Source organism: Phoca vitulina, unplaced genomic scaffold (assembly GCF_004348235.1).
Source record: "Phoca vitulina isolate PV1807 unplaced genomic scaffold, GSC_HSeal_1.0 scaffold19, whole genome shotgun sequence".
NCBI lineage: Eukaryota > Metazoa > Chordata > Mammalia > Carnivora > Phocidae > Phoca > Phoca vitulina.
The window spans coordinates 33,994,377-34,013,561 of NW_022589722.1; the positions used below are offsets into that span (position 1 = coordinate 33,994,377).

At 60.8% G+C, this 19,185-nt stretch overlaps 1 protein-coding gene across 5 annotated transcripts in view; it reads right to left on the minus strand.

The window, feature by feature from the left end:
- Positions 1-1,411: 1,411 nt before the first annotated feature.
- The window catches only part of BRD1 (bromodomain containing 1), a 42,760-nt gene continuing 24,986 nt past the window's right edge, over positions 1,412-19,185 (minus strand). The window contains exons 7-13 of one of the 5 annotated variants that reach the window (XM_032416445.1): positions 17,641-17,901; positions 11,377-11,481; positions 5,250-5,385; positions 4,743-4,870; positions 4,173-4,282; positions 3,714-3,868; positions 1,412-2,850 (exon numbers count right to left, since the gene is read on the minus strand). In XM_032416445.1, the coding sequence (XP_032272336.1) occupies positions 2,667-2,850; positions 3,714-3,868; positions 4,173-4,282; positions 4,743-4,870; positions 5,250-5,385; positions 11,377-11,481; positions 17,641-17,901 (1,079 nt within the window). In that variant the 3' untranslated portion in view covers positions 1,412-2,666. Of the gene's footprint in view, positions 2,851-3,713; positions 3,869-4,172; positions 4,283-4,742; positions 4,871-5,249; positions 5,386-11,376; positions 11,875-17,640; positions 17,902-19,185 lie in introns of those variants that run through there. The other 4 variants (XM_032416444.1, XM_032416447.1, XM_032416446.1 and 1 more) reach the window with 4 other exon arrangements.

Sequence of the window (19,185 nt, forward strand, 5' to 3'; positions counted from 1 at the left end):
TCTCTATCCTATGGCTCTGCCATTCATGACCCAAAACAGCTGCTGCAGCTCCATCCACCACGTCCACATTCCAGCCAATAGAAAAGAAAACACAGCAGGAAAGAGCACTCCTCCTCCTTCAGAGGGCATTTCCCTGAAGTGACACTTCCCGTTACTTCCCATTGGTCCAGTCTCCGGACCTCACCCAGCTACAAGGGAGCCCGGGGGGTCACAGTCACAGTTCCAAAAGGCTTCCTCAAAGATAAAAAGAGAATGGGGGGTGGGGAGGATCAGTGGGAGTCTCGGCCACAAGCACTACTGTGTATTGTGGGGAGGAGTGCATGCTCCCGCCAAGGTGGAGACCCCAGAGCTCGTGAATCTGGGGGTGGGAGGCCCTGGAGAGGGCATGATCCGGGAGGGGACACAGGGTCTCCCGTCTGCCATGGGGAGACGCTGAGCTCTGCCCACCGAGAACAGGATCGAGAAGGCCTGGCCAGGGCGGCGGCAGGGGCGCAGGGGCCCTGACCTGGGCCACGTGGTCAGCACCGCCTACCCTCTCCGACGCCGGTTAGAGGAGCCGGGCTGTGGTTCTGCTCCTTTGCACCCGGAGCAGAGCCTCACCGCCTGGCGCGGAGACGCTGAGTGGGTCCAGGCCTGAGTCCCCAGGCCCCGGTGTCCCCCCAGTGTCCACCGGGCAATCCAGAGACCACAGGATCCTGGCTCCGGATTACCTGCAGGTGTAGCGGCAGCAGGCCAGGGGGGCTCACTGGGAGCACGCGGTCGGCGCCGGCATCTGCCCCAGGCTGCCCAGCTCCCGCCTTCCGAGGGCCCCAGTGCCGGTGCTGGGCCCCTGCATGCCCACACCCCAGCCGCCCCCTCCCCAGGACTCCCCTGCACTCCAAAGCTGCCCCTTCGGCCCGCTCACCCAGAGGTCCTCGGGGACCTGCCCAGGCGGGGCCTGTCTCCACCGGGCAAGGGTGCAGGGCAGGCCCAGGACCCCGGGAGCAGAGTGAGGGCCCAGCAGGGGCCGAGTGCCTGGACAGCCCCTTAGACCTAGAGCCAAAGGAGCCCTGAACACGGCAGGGCCGTGCGGGAACTCTGCACCCCTGCGACCTGTCCCGGGGGACCGGTAATGCGCTGGGAGGCACACGCTCCGGTGGACGCCGCTAACGGAAAGCTCACTCGGCCTCCACAGCACCTCCTCCCAACCTTCCGTGTGACCGTGACCAGTGGGAGGGGCCGCCAGCAGCCAGCCGGTGCCAGGAGGGGGGCTGCCGGGTCGCTGCCCCAGCCGGAGCCCGCGAGCAGACCCAGCTCCTTGCCGACCGAGCCTGCGCCCGGCGCACAGCGGCAGCCCCCCAGCAGGCCCCCCGAGGGCGGGCGCTCCTGGCGGAAGCACAGCACGTACAAAGCGTCCGTCACACACAGGACAGGCTATCAAAGGAAGACGTTTTATTTTCAAGTTTCTATGGAGATGTTACAAACAATGGGAGACTGAAGGGAGGAAAAAAACATTTAAAAAATTTTAAAACTACCAGTTTAAAATAAAAATATGATTAGGTAAAATAATAAATAATGCCATCCCATGACAACTTTAAGATGAAGGCATGTCGAGTGCCTCGATGAGCTGGCGGGGACAGGCTGCCGCGAGCCCGCCCAGCGCCCCAGTGAGGGAGGAATGAAGTGGCCACACCGTCCAAATCTTGACTTTATTTTTTAATATAAAAACCGCATTTTTGGAAACCCACCCTACCTTTTCCCCTAACATAATGCTTTACCTCTTAAAAATAAAAATAAAGTACTAATTCTATATACATCACATGTACCATACAAAAATGTATCCAAAGTTTCTATTGCTACCAAAGTGTTCTAAATTAAAACAAGTTACAGAAAGCCCCTCATTGTAAACAAAAGATTACAAGTTACAAAATCAAAGAACACACAGCAGAGTCATTTACACAAAACCAGCACATCCGGCTCCCAAAGCAAGTTGAATGTTTATGTGCCTGTATAAAAATGCATATCAATATACTTCTGCAAATTTATTTTTCATTATAAAGCAAATGAATACACTTTCTACAATAAATAATCCGCTGGGAGGCACACCCGTGGAAGGCTAGGGCAGGCGGGCGGAGGCTGGAGGCGGACGAGGACGGTGAGGACAGCGACACCCAGAGGAAGCGCCTGCCCCGGCCCTCACGGGGGGCGGCGGAGTGTTTTTGGTGATTTGCAAGTGATGTACACAGCATAAATTTATTCTCCACCTCTTTCCACAAAGTACCATCAAAATAATGTCATTTTCTTTCTTAAAATACACATTTGTCATCGTAAATTTACATCCCGTCTTATTAAATAGTGGTACTCCGTGTAAAGAGTATGATTTACAAAATTATTAAACATTCAAAAGTCTTTAAAAAAAAGCTACAGATCAATGAAAGCGACGCGAGCAGCACCCTCCGGCCTGATCTGCGGCGGGCACAGACGAGTTCGGAAGAGCACCCACGCCGTTCACAGAGCGCCCAGACGGGGATGGTTTCACAGAGAACTTGGAAATAAAACCTGCCCTCCCCAGGGGAGGAAGAACGAAAGAACCAGGCCTAGAAATCAGAATAAGTTAAGTCTGGAACAATATACACGCATGTACAGCTCATCCACACTATGGACAAGGCCACGGGAAGGCGGGCAGGTCAGTCGATGTCACTGAGGTCGCTGGTGGGCTCCCCGTGCACGCGGCTCAGGTGGCTCATGGCACGGTCGAAGGCGACCCTCACGGCCTTCCTGATGCTGGAGTTCCGCCCCTCCATCATCTTCAGCTTGTCTATGGTCTCGTCCATGCCCAGCGGGACCATTTTGGACTTGGGGAGCCATTGCCTTTTTAAGAGAGAAAAGAGGGGAACAGTAAGAACTGGCCGCACGACCACCTAGCGGCTCCAAGACCCCCGGCCGGCAGGGCCACGCAGCAGCCACCAGCGCTCAGCTCCAGGGCCGGCCCCATCAGCCAGCCCTGACCAGCCTCGGGGCTAAGGACCGGGGGCACGGCCCGACCCTCCCGCCGACCCTGGGAGGGCCCTGGGGGCTCAGGGAAGGTGTGAAAATCAAGTCGTCACCACGTCTCCTCCACAACACTTCCCAAGGGGCCACCGCATCCGGGAGGCTGGCGGGAGACAGGCACAACCCACCAGCCTTCCACACCTTTCCTGAGTGGCCAGGGGCACACACGCACATTCCCGGGCATACAGCCTCGCACAGCCAGCGGGGGAGGACAGGGCCATGCCAGGAGGGGAGGGCAGGCGGGCCCAGCTGTGGGGCGGCCGACCAGCTCTCGGACTGGACAAGGCGGGCACGAGCCTCCACCAGGTCCGCCCAGGACCAGGTCACGGCAAGGAGAGAGGATGAGGAGTGGTCATGGCCGCCACACAGCATGGCACACGAACCCAGGCCAAGCTGCATCCCCGCGGCCGGGCCCGCAGAGCCGCTCTGTGCCAAGGAGCACCTCACCGGCACAGGGGCTTGCGGTACGGACACCGCCAACGTGCACCTCATGAGCGCTCAGGGGGAGAGACGGGAACCGAGCAACGTCAGGGGGGTCTGGGAGCCCAGGCCCCAGAGCACCACGTGGACCCACAGGGCCTGGTCGGCTGGCCACGCAACCCCCAGCAGGACCCAGGAGCACAGCGCCAGCCCGACAGCAAGCCCGAGGCCAGTCCCCGTGCAGCCCGGGCACCTGCACTCACCAGCTTCTCTTGTTGTCAAAGAAGAGAACGAGGAACAGCTTCTCGTCAGCCTTGGTCTGCATGTGCTCACCTATCTTCAGCACGTCCAGCGGCGGGGCCGGGATGGTGACCCCGTTGTGGTGGCCAGGCACACGTGGCATCTTGGGGTCGATGATCTGTCAAGGGAGGACACGTGCAGGCCACGTCTGAGGGCCCGTCCGCCACGCCCCCGGACACTCTCCTCGGGCTCCGACGTGAGGTGGCTTTTGAAGGAACTCTCCCAACACCCTGACAGCCTGCACACACGTCCCTCGGCAGGCGCTCACAGGACACCCGTCCCTACAAAGGCAGCGGACGGCCCCCGGACTCGGGGCACAGGGCCACACTGCTCAGTACCCTGGCTCCCCAAGGGGCAGCCCCACGGGCCCCCCAGTGCACAGACCAGGGTCAGGGCCCACAGCCCGCTACCCCGAAGCTCACCAGGGCCGGATAGGAGGGGTAGCCACTGCACTTGGCCCACACGACTTTCAGAGGCTCGAGAACGGAGGCCGCAGCATCCGTTGAAATCCACATGCTGTTCTGACCGACCTCTGGGCAGAGAAAGGAAGGACGCAGTGAGTCATCAGGAGGGCAGGGTGCCGAGCACGTCTGAGGAGACCCCTGCAGGAGTCCCAGCGAGAGCTACTCCCACCTGACCCCAAGCCCGGCCTGGCCAGCACCGGCCCAGCGGGTTCCTCACGCTCCGCTAGATGCTGAAATGTGGGGAACTGGCAGGCCTGCAGTCCCACATTTGGCTGCAAATGACAGACGAGCGGGCAGCCTCCAGAGTCTCATGAACAGCAAACATTTGGAACTGAGTATTCCACACAAAAATGATAAAGCGCAGGACAAAGCCAGCCCTGTTGTCCCCATAGCCCCCCTTCCCGTCGAGTGGCAGCCGTCCGGTCTGCGGGGAGCTCCCACAGACACCCTGGGATGGAGGCCAGCTCGGCCCCGCCCAGCAGAGCGGGCAGCCACATCACGGCCCGCGGAGGACGGGGCTGGACTCACCTGCAGCGATCCTGGCCGCCTTGGCATAGTTCCCGTTCTCGATGCAGGAGATCAGCTCGCTGCGGTCCTCCAGCGTGTGCCTGCGCACCAGGGCGGGCTTGCCCCGGCCACACTTGGGCGCGCTAAAACTTCAGGAGGAAAAGCAAAGCTGTGTCAGAAAGCACTCCTTCCCCTCCGCTCCGTCTGCAGCCGGAGCCGGGCCCCGCAGAAGCCACACGGGGCAGACCGCACCCGACAAGCCAGGGCATGCAGGGCCTCAGTTATAAAGGGGTCTCCGTAGGGCAGATGGGCAGGAGGCCTGCACTTGCCACCCTTCCAATCAGGGCATGACTTTGGGGGGAAAAGATAAACAGTTACGTTTCCCATTTCTGGTTAAGCTCTACGAGGCAGATAAAGAGAACCCAGGAAAGGGCCCCTGAAGAGCAGGACACACGTACCCCCAGTGGGCAGGGCGGCGGGGACAGGGCAGGTGGGCGCGGGTCGGCAAGCAAGCAGGGCTGTGCCCACCTCGAGTCGCAGAGCGGGCTGCTGCTGGAAGAGATGCTGGACTCCGAGGCGCAGCGTCGTCGGGGTGCGGCTCTCCTCCCCGGGGCGCCACCCAGCTCCTGCTCGCTCCGTGCGCCCCCAAAGCCATTGGTGAGACCTAGAACACAGGCACACAGGTGCCTCAGGCCCACGTGCCGGGGGCCACGCTGCACAAGAGCGCTCCCCGCCCGAGGCCGCACGGCGTCGGGTCCGCCCCATGCCCCCCGCCTCCGCAGCGCAGACAACGCAGGACAGACGGGGCACCTTCCGAGGCCAGAGCGCACTGGTCGGACGGAACAAGGCGCTCTTCTCGGAAAAGCAATAATGTCTGCGTGGGCTCCACGAAGGCAAAGCCAGAGCATCCAGTTCCTCCTCCCAGATCGAAGGACTCTGCACACGGGACGAGCCCCCGCCATGGGGGACGAACCGTGTCCGGAGGAGGCCCCTCGCCACCACCACGAACAGGTTCACGCACAGGAGCCTCGATGGGAACGGCAAGTCGAAGGAAACACACGCACCTCAAAAACACTCGAGACGTGAAAGCAGAAAATGCGCTCTCTTGAACCCCGACCACCCCGCGCCCCGCAGCACCAGACCCACCGGGGACACCACCCCTCCCTGGTTCTCAGTCTATGTAACTGAACAGAACACAACTCATCCAGAATCATGGCAACTCTAAAAAGCCAAACCACTGCCCCCCCACCCCACCCCGAAGAGCCCGACACCAGAACAGGATGGGGGGCAGGGGAGGGTGACCAGGGGTGCAACGGCTGGAGGGTCGTGCACTTTTTTCCCCAAAAAGAATCACATTCCCACGCTTAAAAAAATGTTAAACCCAGTTCTTTAAAAGTTTTTTGGAGACGGCCAGATTACAGGGTTTTCTCATCTGCTTTACACACTTTGTACGTTCTCAGCGGCAAAGACACGCGTTAAGTGAGCGCAGTGAATTGACCGTGCTGGGGGCTACGAAATAAACGCACATGCAGCGGGCGAGCTTTGCTGCTTCAGGAACGGACCGCAGCAACTCGTTTTCCTGAAGTAAATTCATTAGACATCCTGCTCCGTTTCTGTGGGACTCCGCACCACGGGCTCTCAAGAGAAACGCAGTATTTTTCACTGTGGATCTAACCCACGTGCACCGGCAGTGACCGCAGCTGGCTGGGGACGCTACACTCGTTGACGGCATTTGGGCATTTGTGGCCCATGAAGTACAGCAGCCGAGCAGAGGCCACGGGGCCGGGAGCCAGCTCCAGCCACGCTCACCAGCGGGTCAGGGGAACCGGGAAGAGTAAAGCGACGCCCAGGGTCCCCCCAGGAGCTGCAGAAGGCAACAGAGAGACCCCAACTCAGAGACAGCCCGCCCCACCCAGGCACATGGACAGAGGACGGGGCCACAGTCCCACAGGCGCACGTCCAGCACCCGACAGCAGCGAGCCACGGAGCCACTGCGGCACCCTCGAAGAAGCCCCAGCACATCACCGACTGGCCTGCGGCAACAGCCCAAGCAACAAGGACGTGCAGCCACAACGCCGCTGTGCACGGGGTCAGCTTGGAGCTGGGGCCTGCTGACCCCGGATGGCCTCACTGGGCACCTGACCACCTGACCTCCAGGCGCTGTCATCACTTCTGCCTGTGCTCTTCCCTGCAGAGCTGGAGCGGGCCGACCCGGGCAGGCGCGCGAGGCTCCTGGGAAGAGCTCGGCCAGGGCCCCCCCCGTCCGCCACAGGCTGGGATCGCTCCGAGAAGCAAGAGAAGGTGCCCGTTTCAAGCGCCCCAGCCAAGGTCAGACTGGGGCCCGGCGCCTGTGCAGAGGCATCCGGGGAGGAAGGAGACCTGGCACCCATGTTCCCAAAACATGGCACAAGGCTTCACTTGCGACCAGGAAGGCGGCACCAAGGCCATCTGCACCTGGTGCTCGGCAAGAACCACCCGAAGACGTGCTCCCCCAGGAGACGCTGGGGGGAGAGGTGAGGCTCTGAGAAAGAGCGCGAGCACGGCTTCCTCCATCTCCCGGAGAACTGAGAGGACATGCGTGTCCACAATGACGGGTTATGCACACCGTTCATCTGTTACCCAGCAGGCACCCCAGATGAGCCCAGCAAGAGGAGGCTGCTGGGGCCAGAGCAGGGCCCCCCAGGCCGCCCAGCCCTCCCCAAAGTCCTCGAGGTGGCCGGTGGCCAGGGCACCAGCCTGCGCGCGCTCACCGCCTCTCTGCCCCCTCCCCGGCCCACAGGCTCCCTGTGCGGACAGACGCTTCCTGCCAGCCAGCTGCAGCTCGGGGAGCCCACGGCCCCGCCCCGGACAGCCCTCAAGGAAACCCAGGTTCTGGGGGTCTGTGCAGAGATGGGCCCGCGAGCCACTCGCACAGGATATCCATACGGCACCTGAGCCCCTAGCCAAAACCATGTCCACACACCAACTTTTACCAAACTACTTCAGAAAAAAATAATTTTTTCAACGCTAAACATCAAGTCAGTGAACTACAAGACACGAAAGACACAGTGGCCACATGGAAAAGGCCGGTGCCCTCCAGCACGAGAGCCGCGCTTTCCCCCAGAGCACGCGGGACTCTGTGCCGAGGCCCCGTCCCACCTCACGAGGACCTCCCTCTCTGCCCCCACAGGCACGACACCTCGAGCCAAGAGGCGCCTGGCCCAGCCACTCCCCACCCCATCGAGGCCTTCCTGGGGCACACCTGGGCCACGTGGGGAGGGGTGTCCCAAGGGGCCTCCTGAGACGGCCGGTCAACAGTGTCAGAGCAAAGCCCTCGAGAAAGCTTCCTGAAGCTGCGAGCTCCACGGGGAAGAGCTCACACCTGCCAGGCGGCGAGAAGACCCTGATCCCCCCCCACCCCCGGGGGGCAAGGCCCACACCTGCCACACCCTCGCTGCTCCTTATGGAACCTCCTGACTGGTGCCCGGCAAGAGGCAGAGAAGCAGGGTGGGCCGCGCTCACCGCCGTCCACCATGGGCCACGTGGGGTGGACACCAGTGCTCGGCCTGCCACCACCCAGGCTGCTGCCCGGCTCCCCAAACATGACGATCCAGGGTGTGACGCGGGGCTAGCCTCAGAGGCCAGTGGGCACAGCAACTGCACTCAGCCTCTTGAAGCGCTGGGGCCACCCATTCCTTCGTTTATACGTTTTTATTTGTACTAGGCGATAGAATTGCATTTTTTGTGTGCGTTTTTCAACCTTTTCATAAAAACACAGCAAGTAAAATCCCAACCACCCTGCTTTTGCCTAGACCGGCTCCTCAAAGCAGTGGCGGCGGGCAGGGAAGGCCCTCACGGGGTGCGTCCAGGCCCCACCGGCAGGACCCCGCGCATGCAGCAGGCATTCGGCACGGTGCGCAGAGACAGAGCCGCCCAGCTCGCTCAGGACTCCCCGGGGCCGGCCGGCAGGAAGGGACACACAAGGGGAGAAGGGAGACCAGGTAGAAACCCAGGACAGAAAGATGCTGACAAGCGAGGGGACGCATCAGTGTTCACGCGTCTTCCGGCTGTGCCGCACCCCGCGCCCGACCCGGAACAGTTCTGCGCCTGCTGAAAGCAGTCCACGTAAGTCATCTGTGGGGGCCGCAGGCTCTCTGCGCCACCTGGCTCTAAAGCTGCCCTCGGCATCGTCCACACCTACCCACGGGGTCGGGACGGGCTGAGCAGGCGTCCTGCCAGTGGAGGGGCACCGGGCGGCACTCCAGCACCTGCGCCGTTCCTCCCGTGGGCATCTGGCTCGGACTTACAGAAGGGGGTGGGCGGGGTGGGGCCCGTGTCCTCCACGTGCCGTTTGTGTTTTTGTTTGGAAGATGGCTGAACGGATGCTCCCAGCGTCCTCCTCAACAATTACGTGAAACACAAGGCTGTTGTGATCTTTCTGCGCTCCAGAACCACCGCTCAGCAGAGCTCCCGTCCAAGTTGAGTAAGAGAAAACAATTAGGATCCAAAGAGTGAGCTACCCAGCATGTTAGTAGTTAAACTGAGAACCCGGAAAACAGCGAAAAAGCCGTTTAGTCTGACTAGGGGCGCCGCCAGACCAGCCTCCGCCCTGAGCAGCCTGGGGACGAACACGACTCCCTCTCTGTGTCTCTGTCTCTGTGTCTGTCTCTGTGTCTCTGTGTCTGTCTCTGTGTCCGTCTCTCTGTTTCTGCGCGTCTGTCTCTGTCTCTCACACACACGCGCGTGCACGCGATGCACACGCAGCAGGAGTCTCAAGAGCAGAGACCAGGAGCACAGAGGTTCCGGCCCAGCTGTTCGTTATGAGAAACAGACGAGCGTCGCGGAAGGAGGAAGCGAGACAGAGCGCGGGCTCCAGGTGGCGTGGCACCGGGAAGAGCAGGGTCAGGGGCTCTAACCCTGGCCCACTGGCGCTTCCCACAGCTCGCGAGCAGGGAGGGCCCCCAGGGGCCGAGCGTCTCCAAATGAACGATCTGTTTTCACCCTAACTTGGAAATCTTGCAGCGTGCAGTGGGACACCAGGAAACCCCCTACAAGGCAGAGCACATGGATGGATCTTTGGAAAAAGTGGAAGGCTCAGAATAGTTCAAGTCGTCAGATGGCGAAGACCGCCCCTCGGAGCGATCCAGGGCGTGCAGAGAGCACCAGGAGGCTGAGGTGAGGTGGAGCCAGAAATGGGAGCCGGGACGGGCAGCAGGAGGCGGCGCGGCCCTCCGCCTGAGTGCGGAGCAGATCCTAGTGCTACTCAGACTCCCGGGCCGCTCAGGACAGCGTTAGGACTCATCATGCATCCACTGAATCTACTGCCACTCTGGAACAAGAAAGCAAACACCCCCATGTCAGTCAGGCTCCTCCACACGCACACCGCGGCCCGCTCACGGAAGCTCCGGCAGGACTCCGTCAGCACCAGAAACCTGCAAGACCCTCCACTCGGCTGCACACAAGTGGGAGGAGGGGGACGTCGCTTCCTGCAAGGGCAAGGGTGCCCGAGGCCCCTAAAAGCGTGGCCACCAGGCTGCTGGTGGAGCCTCCCCGACGGTGGGAGGCCCAGGGGCGGCATCGGCTACGGCAGGACCCACCCGGCCGGGTGAGGGCCACCCCAGGGACCCCTCCTCCGACACCAGCTCTGCGGTGCACCCGCACCTCGGTCAGAGGCCCTGGCCCGGGGCCTGGAGCCCTGAACCACGTCCACGCAGCTACGCCCACGGCACGACACGCTCTGCTCACTCCTCGCGCGCTGACCGGACCCCGGCGCACGCACAGTCCTTCCCCCAGCCTGGCTGAGACGGACCGCAGCGCGCTGGAACGAGCTCCGTCTGCAGCCTATGAACCCCCCGCGCAGCTTCACGTTACTCGGAAACAAGAAAAGGGCTTTAACCCATCAAAACAGAAGCACGAGAACAGAGAATTTCTATAAAACTAAGTGAACGTACAAAAAAGTTCTCCACACATTAAAATAAAATCCAGAAGAAATTATCCGGGCAACAACAGGAATCGCGCGTTAGCTGCGGTGCAGGGAGCGCCCCCGCGAGAAGGCCGCCCCGACGAAACGCGCTCCCGTGTGTCGCCGTGACAGGTGGACCCGCGGCGAGAACCCAGACGACGCACACGTTCGGCCGCAATCGGGAACGAGGAGCACTCGCGCTGCCTGGCGGCTGTCGCCGGGAGCTGAGGAACAGGCGGCCTCCCGCGAGCCCCGCTCGGCGCGCACGCCGCCACCACGCTGCTGCTGCTGCCCCCGCGCGCGTTCGGGAGCCTCGAGGACAGTATTACTTCAGCGGCTCCCGGACAGGATGTCACCTCAGCCCCGCAGCCAGGGCCACACAGGACAGCGAGGGACCGTCACAACGCTCTCGGTCAACGGCGCCACATGGCGCCGCAGCCCCAGGGCAGACCCCCTCCGGGCCCCTGGTCCGCGCCACCGGGCAGGCTCCCAGAGCCGGACGCGGCCGCTCACACACCACCCGTGGAGCGGGACGCAGCGCGTGCGTGACATGAGCCCGCCAGGCCGCCCCGGCCCCCGGCCCCCCGCAATGGCGCCACCTCCAAAGGAACGCCGCAGCGGCCCCTGGACCGTCCACTGCCCACCGCAGCTGGGCCAGCGCCCGGCAGCCGACAGCCCTGGAGGAGAGAGAACGCGGCGCTGCGTGGCATTTACCTGTGTCCAGGCGCTTTCCCGGGGACCCCTCCTCCACCTCAGAGTCGCCGCAGGTGCTCCGCGACCTTTTTCTTGGCTGCAGAAGAGTCTCCAACCTCGGAAGGACTACAGACAAAAAGGTTTTGGTCCCTAGCTGAGGAGAAGTTGGCTGGGTTTCAGTGTTCTTGGCAGACTTTGGGGGGCTTACACTTTTCGATTTGCAGAAGAGAACAGAGGTGCGTCTGTTTACATCGCTTGCTGGCTCCGCCACCGCGGAGGCCGCCGCCGCCGGCGCATCGCCAGTACTGGCGAGGGTGGGCTCTGGAGGGTGTCCGATTACCAGTGCGCTCTGAGTGCAAGTGCTATGTGATTCATTATCAAATGTGACTCTTTTGAATAGTTTACTCTGCTCTGGGTTGAGTTCTACTGGTTTGAGGGTTGGTGGTTCTGAATTAGTCTCCGAGTTTGAAGGAAGAGGTAATGCATCTGATGGTTCAAGTTTAGGGGGAGATTTATCTCCTGAAAAAATTATAAATAAAGTGATTTTTGAAAACTGATAATTATAAAATCTATTATAAAACTTACTATAAATGTGAAGTCCACCAAAATACTAATTCAATTAAGGAAACAAAGCATCACACATACTGTCTGCAAGCAGTGAGGGGCCGCGGCAGCCCGGGCCCGGGGCCGTCGGGGACACTGTGCGCACTTCCCTAACACCAAAGACTGAGGCGGCCTGACGCCCGGGCTCCAGGTTACTCTCCGACAACGACTGTCGAGGATCTCCTCCACATTCGCCAGTATTAACCCATCATTCCAGTTCATGACAATGTCTGCAATCACCCATTCACTTACCTTGAGGAAGAAAAACATTCCACATAACTAGGGGGCTAACCGGGCATTCCCACACAGTCCTGACCTGGGCCACACGGTCAGCAAGCAGGACACGAGCATGTAATCTGACTTCTGACCAGGGTGTTCTAGGTTGAGGGTAAGGCCCATCTGATGAGTGGCGGGTGGCTGTGAATGCCTCACGGGAGCAGGAAAGCCTCCCACTCGGTTCTCCACCACCCTCTATGCCACGCTCTGAAATGTTATAACGTAGATTCTTTTTCTCGAATCTGACTTTAAAAATAAGAACAGTCTTTGGAAGCAGACTATCTTTGCCTCATTTAAAAGGCTTCTTAAAACCATTAACGTAAAAACAAGACGTCTGAAGACCCGCGGAACAGAGCTCTATCCCAGTGCCCAGAGAGGAGGTCCTCCAGGGACCAAGTGGGCTGGCCGCGCGAGGTGCAGCCCTCGGGGACAAGCCACTGCTTTGGGCTCCAAGACATGTGATGTAAAACCAAGAACAACAACTGAAATGACCCTAAGTGGTATATACATCCCAAGTACAGTTCTTATTTTATTAAATCTGCAAACTGCCCCAAAACTGCGTAAAAATACCTAAGAAGATAGTATTTTAAATCCGGTCGTTTTGAAACCGGACAGCTGCACAGCTCCTGGGTCCCACTTACATCTCAGAGCAAATGTCCTGAGAATCCTCCCTAAGGAACATGAGAAGGAGCCAAGCAAGGCTCACGCCGCCGCACCGGCGGTGGCTCCGCTCGTCCCAGACACAGCCCTGCTTGGCCATGCCCCTCGATGCTGGACACAACACGTCACAGGGGACCCACACCCCGAGGGAGGCTCCTCAGCAGAAGGCCGCGTGAGAGTCTGCGGCAGACGGGACCCGAGTCCTCCCGTGCCCACGCCCCCCGCACGGCTGCACCACTGCCTCAGTGGGCCGTCCAGCATCCGTGACGCGGGAACACCGGACCACGAACCACACTGACTGACACGGGGCAGAGTTCTTCCTGCCCGTCCCTGCAAGTCCCTAACGGGTTTAGGAAAATAACCTTCACCAACCACCAGGGAGACTGAGCACACGAGAACTGGGGAGCATGACAGATGCTGCCGCTGGGAAGCTCTTCCAAGAACCCCGAGGCCGGGCAGGCACTCGCACCCGCGGCCCGCGTGTGAGGAACCACCGCTGCCCCTTCCCCGAGCACGGGCCTCAGTTCGCCCCCTGCCTCTTGCCCTCGCCTCTGGCCTCCCCCTCGGGCCCCCACGCCGGGCTCCGCAATCCCTGCGGCCAGCATGGGGCCGCGGCCACAGCCAGCAGTCCGCCTCCCTCTTAGCCAGGGGGGCCTCAGCAACAGCAGGCAGCGGCCGCGGGAGCCCGAGGGAGCCACCCCCTCCAAGGCTCTCCCGAGCCCCCTCCTCACAGGCCCCGTCCACGCTCCCACCTCACACTCCTGTCCTGGCTCAGCCCCCAAGCCCGCCCATCCCTGTCTGGGCAGCCGGCTGCCAAGGCGCCCACATCCCTGGCCAGGTACACAAGGCCCTGGACCACCAAGGTCCACGCCCGCCTTCTCCTACCTTTCACGCTCAGCCCACAGAGCGCTTTCTCCTGCCCTCACATCCCTCGCCAGCCACAAAGGTGAAGACGTCATCAGAGGGGCCTCCCCAACCCCTCCTCCTACCCACAGGTGGCCTATGGCACAGCCACCACCGCTCTGCCTGTCCAGCGTCCCCACTCTGCGGTCGGCCTGGGCAGCTCACCGCAAGCATTTCTGAGGCATGAAGGGGCGGGAGGATGCGGGCTACTCAGGTGACCGGGTGCAAACCACGGCCACCACCAGCTGCCACACCACGGGGGCTGCTGGAGCCCTGGGCCTCGCTCTCCTCACCCATGAGAAGAGAAAAGAGCGGGCGCCTGGGTGGCTCAGTCATTAAGCGTCTGCCTTCAGTTCAGGTCATGATCCCAGGGTCCTGGGATCGAGCCCCACATCGGGCTCCCTGCTCAGCGGGAAGCCTGCTTCTCCCTCTCCCACTCCCCCTGCTTGTGTTCCCTCTCTCGCTGTGTCTCTCTCTGTCAAATAAATAAAATCTTCAAAAAAAAAAAAAAAGAGAGAGAGAAAAGAGCGCCTGTGCCTGGTGAACCCCATGGCTGCGCCACTGGGGCCGTCAGCCGGCAGCCCCCTGCGGCCCGGCCCTTCAGGGCAGACGTGCCCGGTCAGGACCCTGAGCGGAGACCACACTAGAAGTTACTACGCAAACGTGAACGTTCTTGTGAGAGGTCACTGGCTGCTAAGAATCCTGTCATCTAAGCGCACGTGAGAAATGCTCTATGACATCAAAGTCCAAAACCCCACTCCCTCACGAGAGCGACACGGTTCCCCATAAAGGATCTGAAACCAGCTCCTCTGGAAGTTCCGTCTGCACACCAGCCACTCGCCAACTACACCGAATGCGTCCGCAGCAAAGCCACAGAGCACCTGGGCAGGCTCAGCATGAGGCAGCGGCCTGCCGTGACCGACTGCTCCACCACCCCCGCCTCAGCTTCCTCCTCACAGTCCTCGAAGGAGAAAACACCTACGCGCACTGCGCACTAGGCTCCTCCTGGAAGCAAGAAACATGACAGGTCCTCTCCCGCTCCAACGGGACCAGCCAAACCACAGCTCTCGGCTGCACCGGACTACAGCAGGCCTGAGGGGGCCGCGGGGGCCTGAGGGGGCCTGAGGGGGCCTGGGGGGGCCTGGGGGGGGCGTGAGGGACCCTGGGTCAGGAGGGCCTGAAGGGGCCTGGGTGGAGGGGGCCTGAGGGAACAGCCTGAGGGAGCCTGGGGTGGGGTGTGAGGTAGTGCCCTGAGGGAGCCTGAGGGGACCTGAGGGAGCGGCCTGAGGAAGCCTGGCGTAGGGCGTGAGGTAGCCTGAGGGGGCCTGGGGGGGCCTGGGGGGGGGGGGGCGGGGGGGGGGGGCCGGGGGAGGGGGGGGGGGCCCTGAGGGAAAGACAAAGGCATGGTCCTGAAACATGAGAACAGAGCTCCAAGCGCGACCTAAACCCCAGTGACTGGACGGGAAAGGCCTGGCCAGCGACTCGGTGACGGCACTCTGCGCCCCGCCGGCCCACGGCTCGCCGTTCTCCCAAAGCCACCTGTCTTCATGACTGCCCCCAATCAGTCACCTGGGACCAAACTCTGAGTAGCAGCAGAGACTAAGCTCCCTGAGCGCGCCAGCAGACAGGGACGGACACACCAGGCACGTGCAGCCGTGACTGGGCCACCCAGCCCGCACGTCAGCCCGGAGAACCAGCGGAGCATGGCACACAGAGCAAAGGCAGGAGCACTGGCCCCAACCACGGGGGTGCAAGGAAGGGCCACCGTCAGAGCAACACCCCGGGGTCTCCCTCCAGAGGAGGCGCCTCGGCGGGCCCGACCCAAATGTAACCCCTGTTCGGTTACAAAAGAGACAGCGAGCTGAGCGGTAAGGATCACACAGCGCTCAGGCGTCCTCAGCTTTCATCAGAAGATTCTTGGCCCTCGTCCCGCAAGAAGGATCACGAGCTCCCCTTTCTACGCTAGCTCCTGGCTGTCTTCGCCAACCTTCACGAGATGACACCCCACCCCCCACCTGGAGGTCCCGCTGCTGCCTCAGGGCCTCCCCGAAGGCTGCCTTCTCCCCTGCACCGCTTCCACCAGCCGCCAGTGAAAGGCCCTCTCCATGTGGATTCCAGTCCATCTTTTGTCAGATCTCCCTGCTGTCTTCCTTCCAAATGACCCCAGCACCTCAGAACAGCAAATGTGGGCTGGAGTGGGGGGTGTCCGCCTGGCGGGGAACCCAAGCTGCAAGATGGCTGGGATGACTGGGGAGGACACTGCGTCCAGCAAGCGCCCCCGGCCCAGCCCCCATCGATGACGGTGAACGAATGGTTCACAAGCTTTCCCCAAACTCCCTCTTTTCGGAGCAAATAACATACGAAGAGTGGTTTCCCACAAAGAGAAAAAGATCAGCTCAGCCAGAGTGACCGCTCAGGCGGCGGGAGGGGACTGGACCGGACAAAGGTGTGCCTCCCACTCCAGGCCTAACAGCTGGGGCCACCCTGGACCCCAAGGACCATGAGGGTGCAAACGGGGGGCAGCCAGCACCAAAGCCTGGAGGAGCAGGTGCTCTTCAGAGCAGAACTGTCCAGGGGCGCCTGGGTGGCTCAGTCAGTTGAGCGTCCAACTCCTGATTTTGGCTCGGGTCATGACCTCAGGGTCGTGAAATCGAGCCCCATGTCGGGCTCTGTGTTGGGCATGGAGCCTGCTTGAGATTCTCTCCCTCCCTCACTCAGAAAAAAAAAAAAGAAAAGAAACCACCAGAACTGTCCTTCCTTTCCCACTGAAGCCTCTCTCTCTTCCTACCACCCAAAAGGAAGGTTGTTCTAGAGTCTGCATCTCACACTAGGGAAGCCTAGTCAGAGACACTGTGAACTGAACGAGGGAAAGCTGCATAAACAATTCTGAGTTGTATGCACAAGAGGTCACTTCCCAGAAGAAAGAAAGGCTCGAGGGCTGCAGCTCTTGTCTCCAGCAGCAGGAACCACAGGAGCAGTGACACGGGAGGACTGGACCGGCTGCACCGCCCAGCACCCACACGGGGAACACAGCGGGGCTGCCGCGCTGATACGGACGCCCACGACGAGGTTACTGCTCTTGCTGTTCTAATGTGGACGTGCCAAGAAAAAACGCAGACTACGAGGCAGACTGCCAGCGTTCTCTTCCGTGAAACTAAAATGTGTGGACTCTCTACCAAAACTAAGAGAGCATCTTCTACCAGGTTCTCTGGGCTCCAACAACTGGGCTACAGCGGCCCCCCCCGCGCCCCGACAGTCCGTGTCCCGAGCACAAGGCCCGCCACCCGCGGCCACCGGCAGTTTCCGTCAGCACTGGGCTTCCCTGGGGTTCCCTCGGGGCGGGTGGGTTTCCTCTCCTCATTGACTTCCTATGCACAGAAACATGCTCGATGCCCAGCTCCTCTCCCAGACACGTGCCCCAGGAAAGGTCACCAGCTCTCGCCGCTGTGCATGTGATGTGTCGGGATGCCCAGGAGGCAGCTCCAGATCAGATCCCTGCTCCCTGGTGACAGCTGTGCATCACCTGCCACCCTTCAGACATCAGAGAGGAGCATTCACCTGACAGGGGCATCCCAGCCCTTTCGAGAGCTGATGTGACCAGCAAAGACCATCCCTTTTGTCCCGTAAGTCACGTCTACTGGATGGTGAACGAGGCCTAAACCACGCTTTTTAAATAGCGTTTCAAGAACAGCTTGAGAAATAAAGCCTTATTCTGTGTCTACAGCTTTGTGACTGTGGTAAGTGCCGCGATGCAGCAGGGATGGCACCCCACTGTGACAGGAAACCAAAGCCCGGCGAGGGCTCCGGAGGGTCAGTGAGGACCGACGCTCAGCACATGCTTACCTTCCTCCCCCGTCTCCTGCCCCAGCTGAGCACCTTCCTCTTCAAAGCTTCCAGTACCTGATTCCGCGGGCGGGGGCGGGCTGTGCTGCTGGCTCAGTTTGTTTCGAAGGACAGCGATCTCCTTTCTCAGGAGCTTGGCCCGCTTGCTCCGAGACCCGCTGGACTTCATGGCGCACGTGAGGTCCAGCTTGTCCAGCAGCTCTCGCAGCTGCTCCTCCAGGACCATGTGGGCCCTGTTGGCCGGGTTCAGCAACCTGTCCACTGGAGTCAAAGGACGCTTCGTCAGTCATCTACCACGCTGCCCCCGAGACCACCTCACTGGCATCGGCCCCGCCCGCGGGAGCCCCAAATGCCCTCCACGCTCCCTGCAAACCCACGACGGGCCGCTGCCACAGGGAGACACACTTGCACCCAGTGGGCGTCAGGACGTGCCTGCAGGGAAGTTTCTACGTCCACGGCGGGCCGGCCAGGCGCACGGGGACACAGCGCACTGAGGCAGGGCCAGCGCCTCTCCTCGTGCGCACCCGGACCAAGGCCCTAAGTGAGGACCAGCGGCCGGGCCAGGAGGAGGCACGACAGGATGAGCCCCAAGGGAGGCACGCTGCCCTGACCACATGCACGGGGCCACCCCTACAGACAGGGCCTCAGGTCTGAGCCGGCCTAGACGCAGGCCGCCGGGTGGCTTCACTACGACTGGGCCACACAACGCACAGACCGTTCTCAACTCCAGGCATGTTTACTATAAAAAACCCTAGCAACTTCAACTTAAGCAAAACAACAAAATTTATGAAACACAAGTTACCTGAAATTAGTGAAAGGTGGCTAAGAAAAAAACAGCTCTTTCAAACTAAGACAAAACCAGGAGTGAGAGAGATGGGAGGGAAGGTGGAAAGAGACAGAAACCACAGCACATCCACCAGGAGCGAGTGACACCTTCCTTCAGAAACAAGCGTTTACTAAAAGCATCTGTGCTTTTCACAAAGGAACGAGACATTAGTATCGCAAAACAAGTAAGAATGCTTAAAACCTAACGGCCTGGCTTTCATCCATACTGTCTCTAACAAAATTTCACAAATAACAGCCTCAAAAACGTGCAAATAAACAAAATTGTGTCATTTGAAGCCCCCTCAGATCTTTACCCTTTAAGCAGATGAGGGACAGCTGTGTGTGCACCGCCCACCAAGAGGCAGCCCACGGGCCTCGGCACAGCGTGGATGAAGGCGGCCAGGGCCCGTGCGGACTGCGTGGGGAGGGAGGGGGGAGTACCCGCTGCCCGGAACACGTGCTGGGCTAGCTCCGCCATCTCCCCGCACAAATGCGGAAAAAATTAACACTTCTCATCCTTGAGTTTATCCCTAGTGAAAACGTGGGTGCTGGACTTTACTGAGGAGGCCCCACGGTGACCCATCTGCCCATGTCCTCAAGCCCGCAAGCCCCTTCCTGTTCCAGGGAGGCTGCACGGCGGCCGGAGCGTCGTGGCCAGGGCAAGGCACAGGGAAGGCAGCCCCCACCCGTCTCCAAGGACAGGAACAAGCAAACAGACCG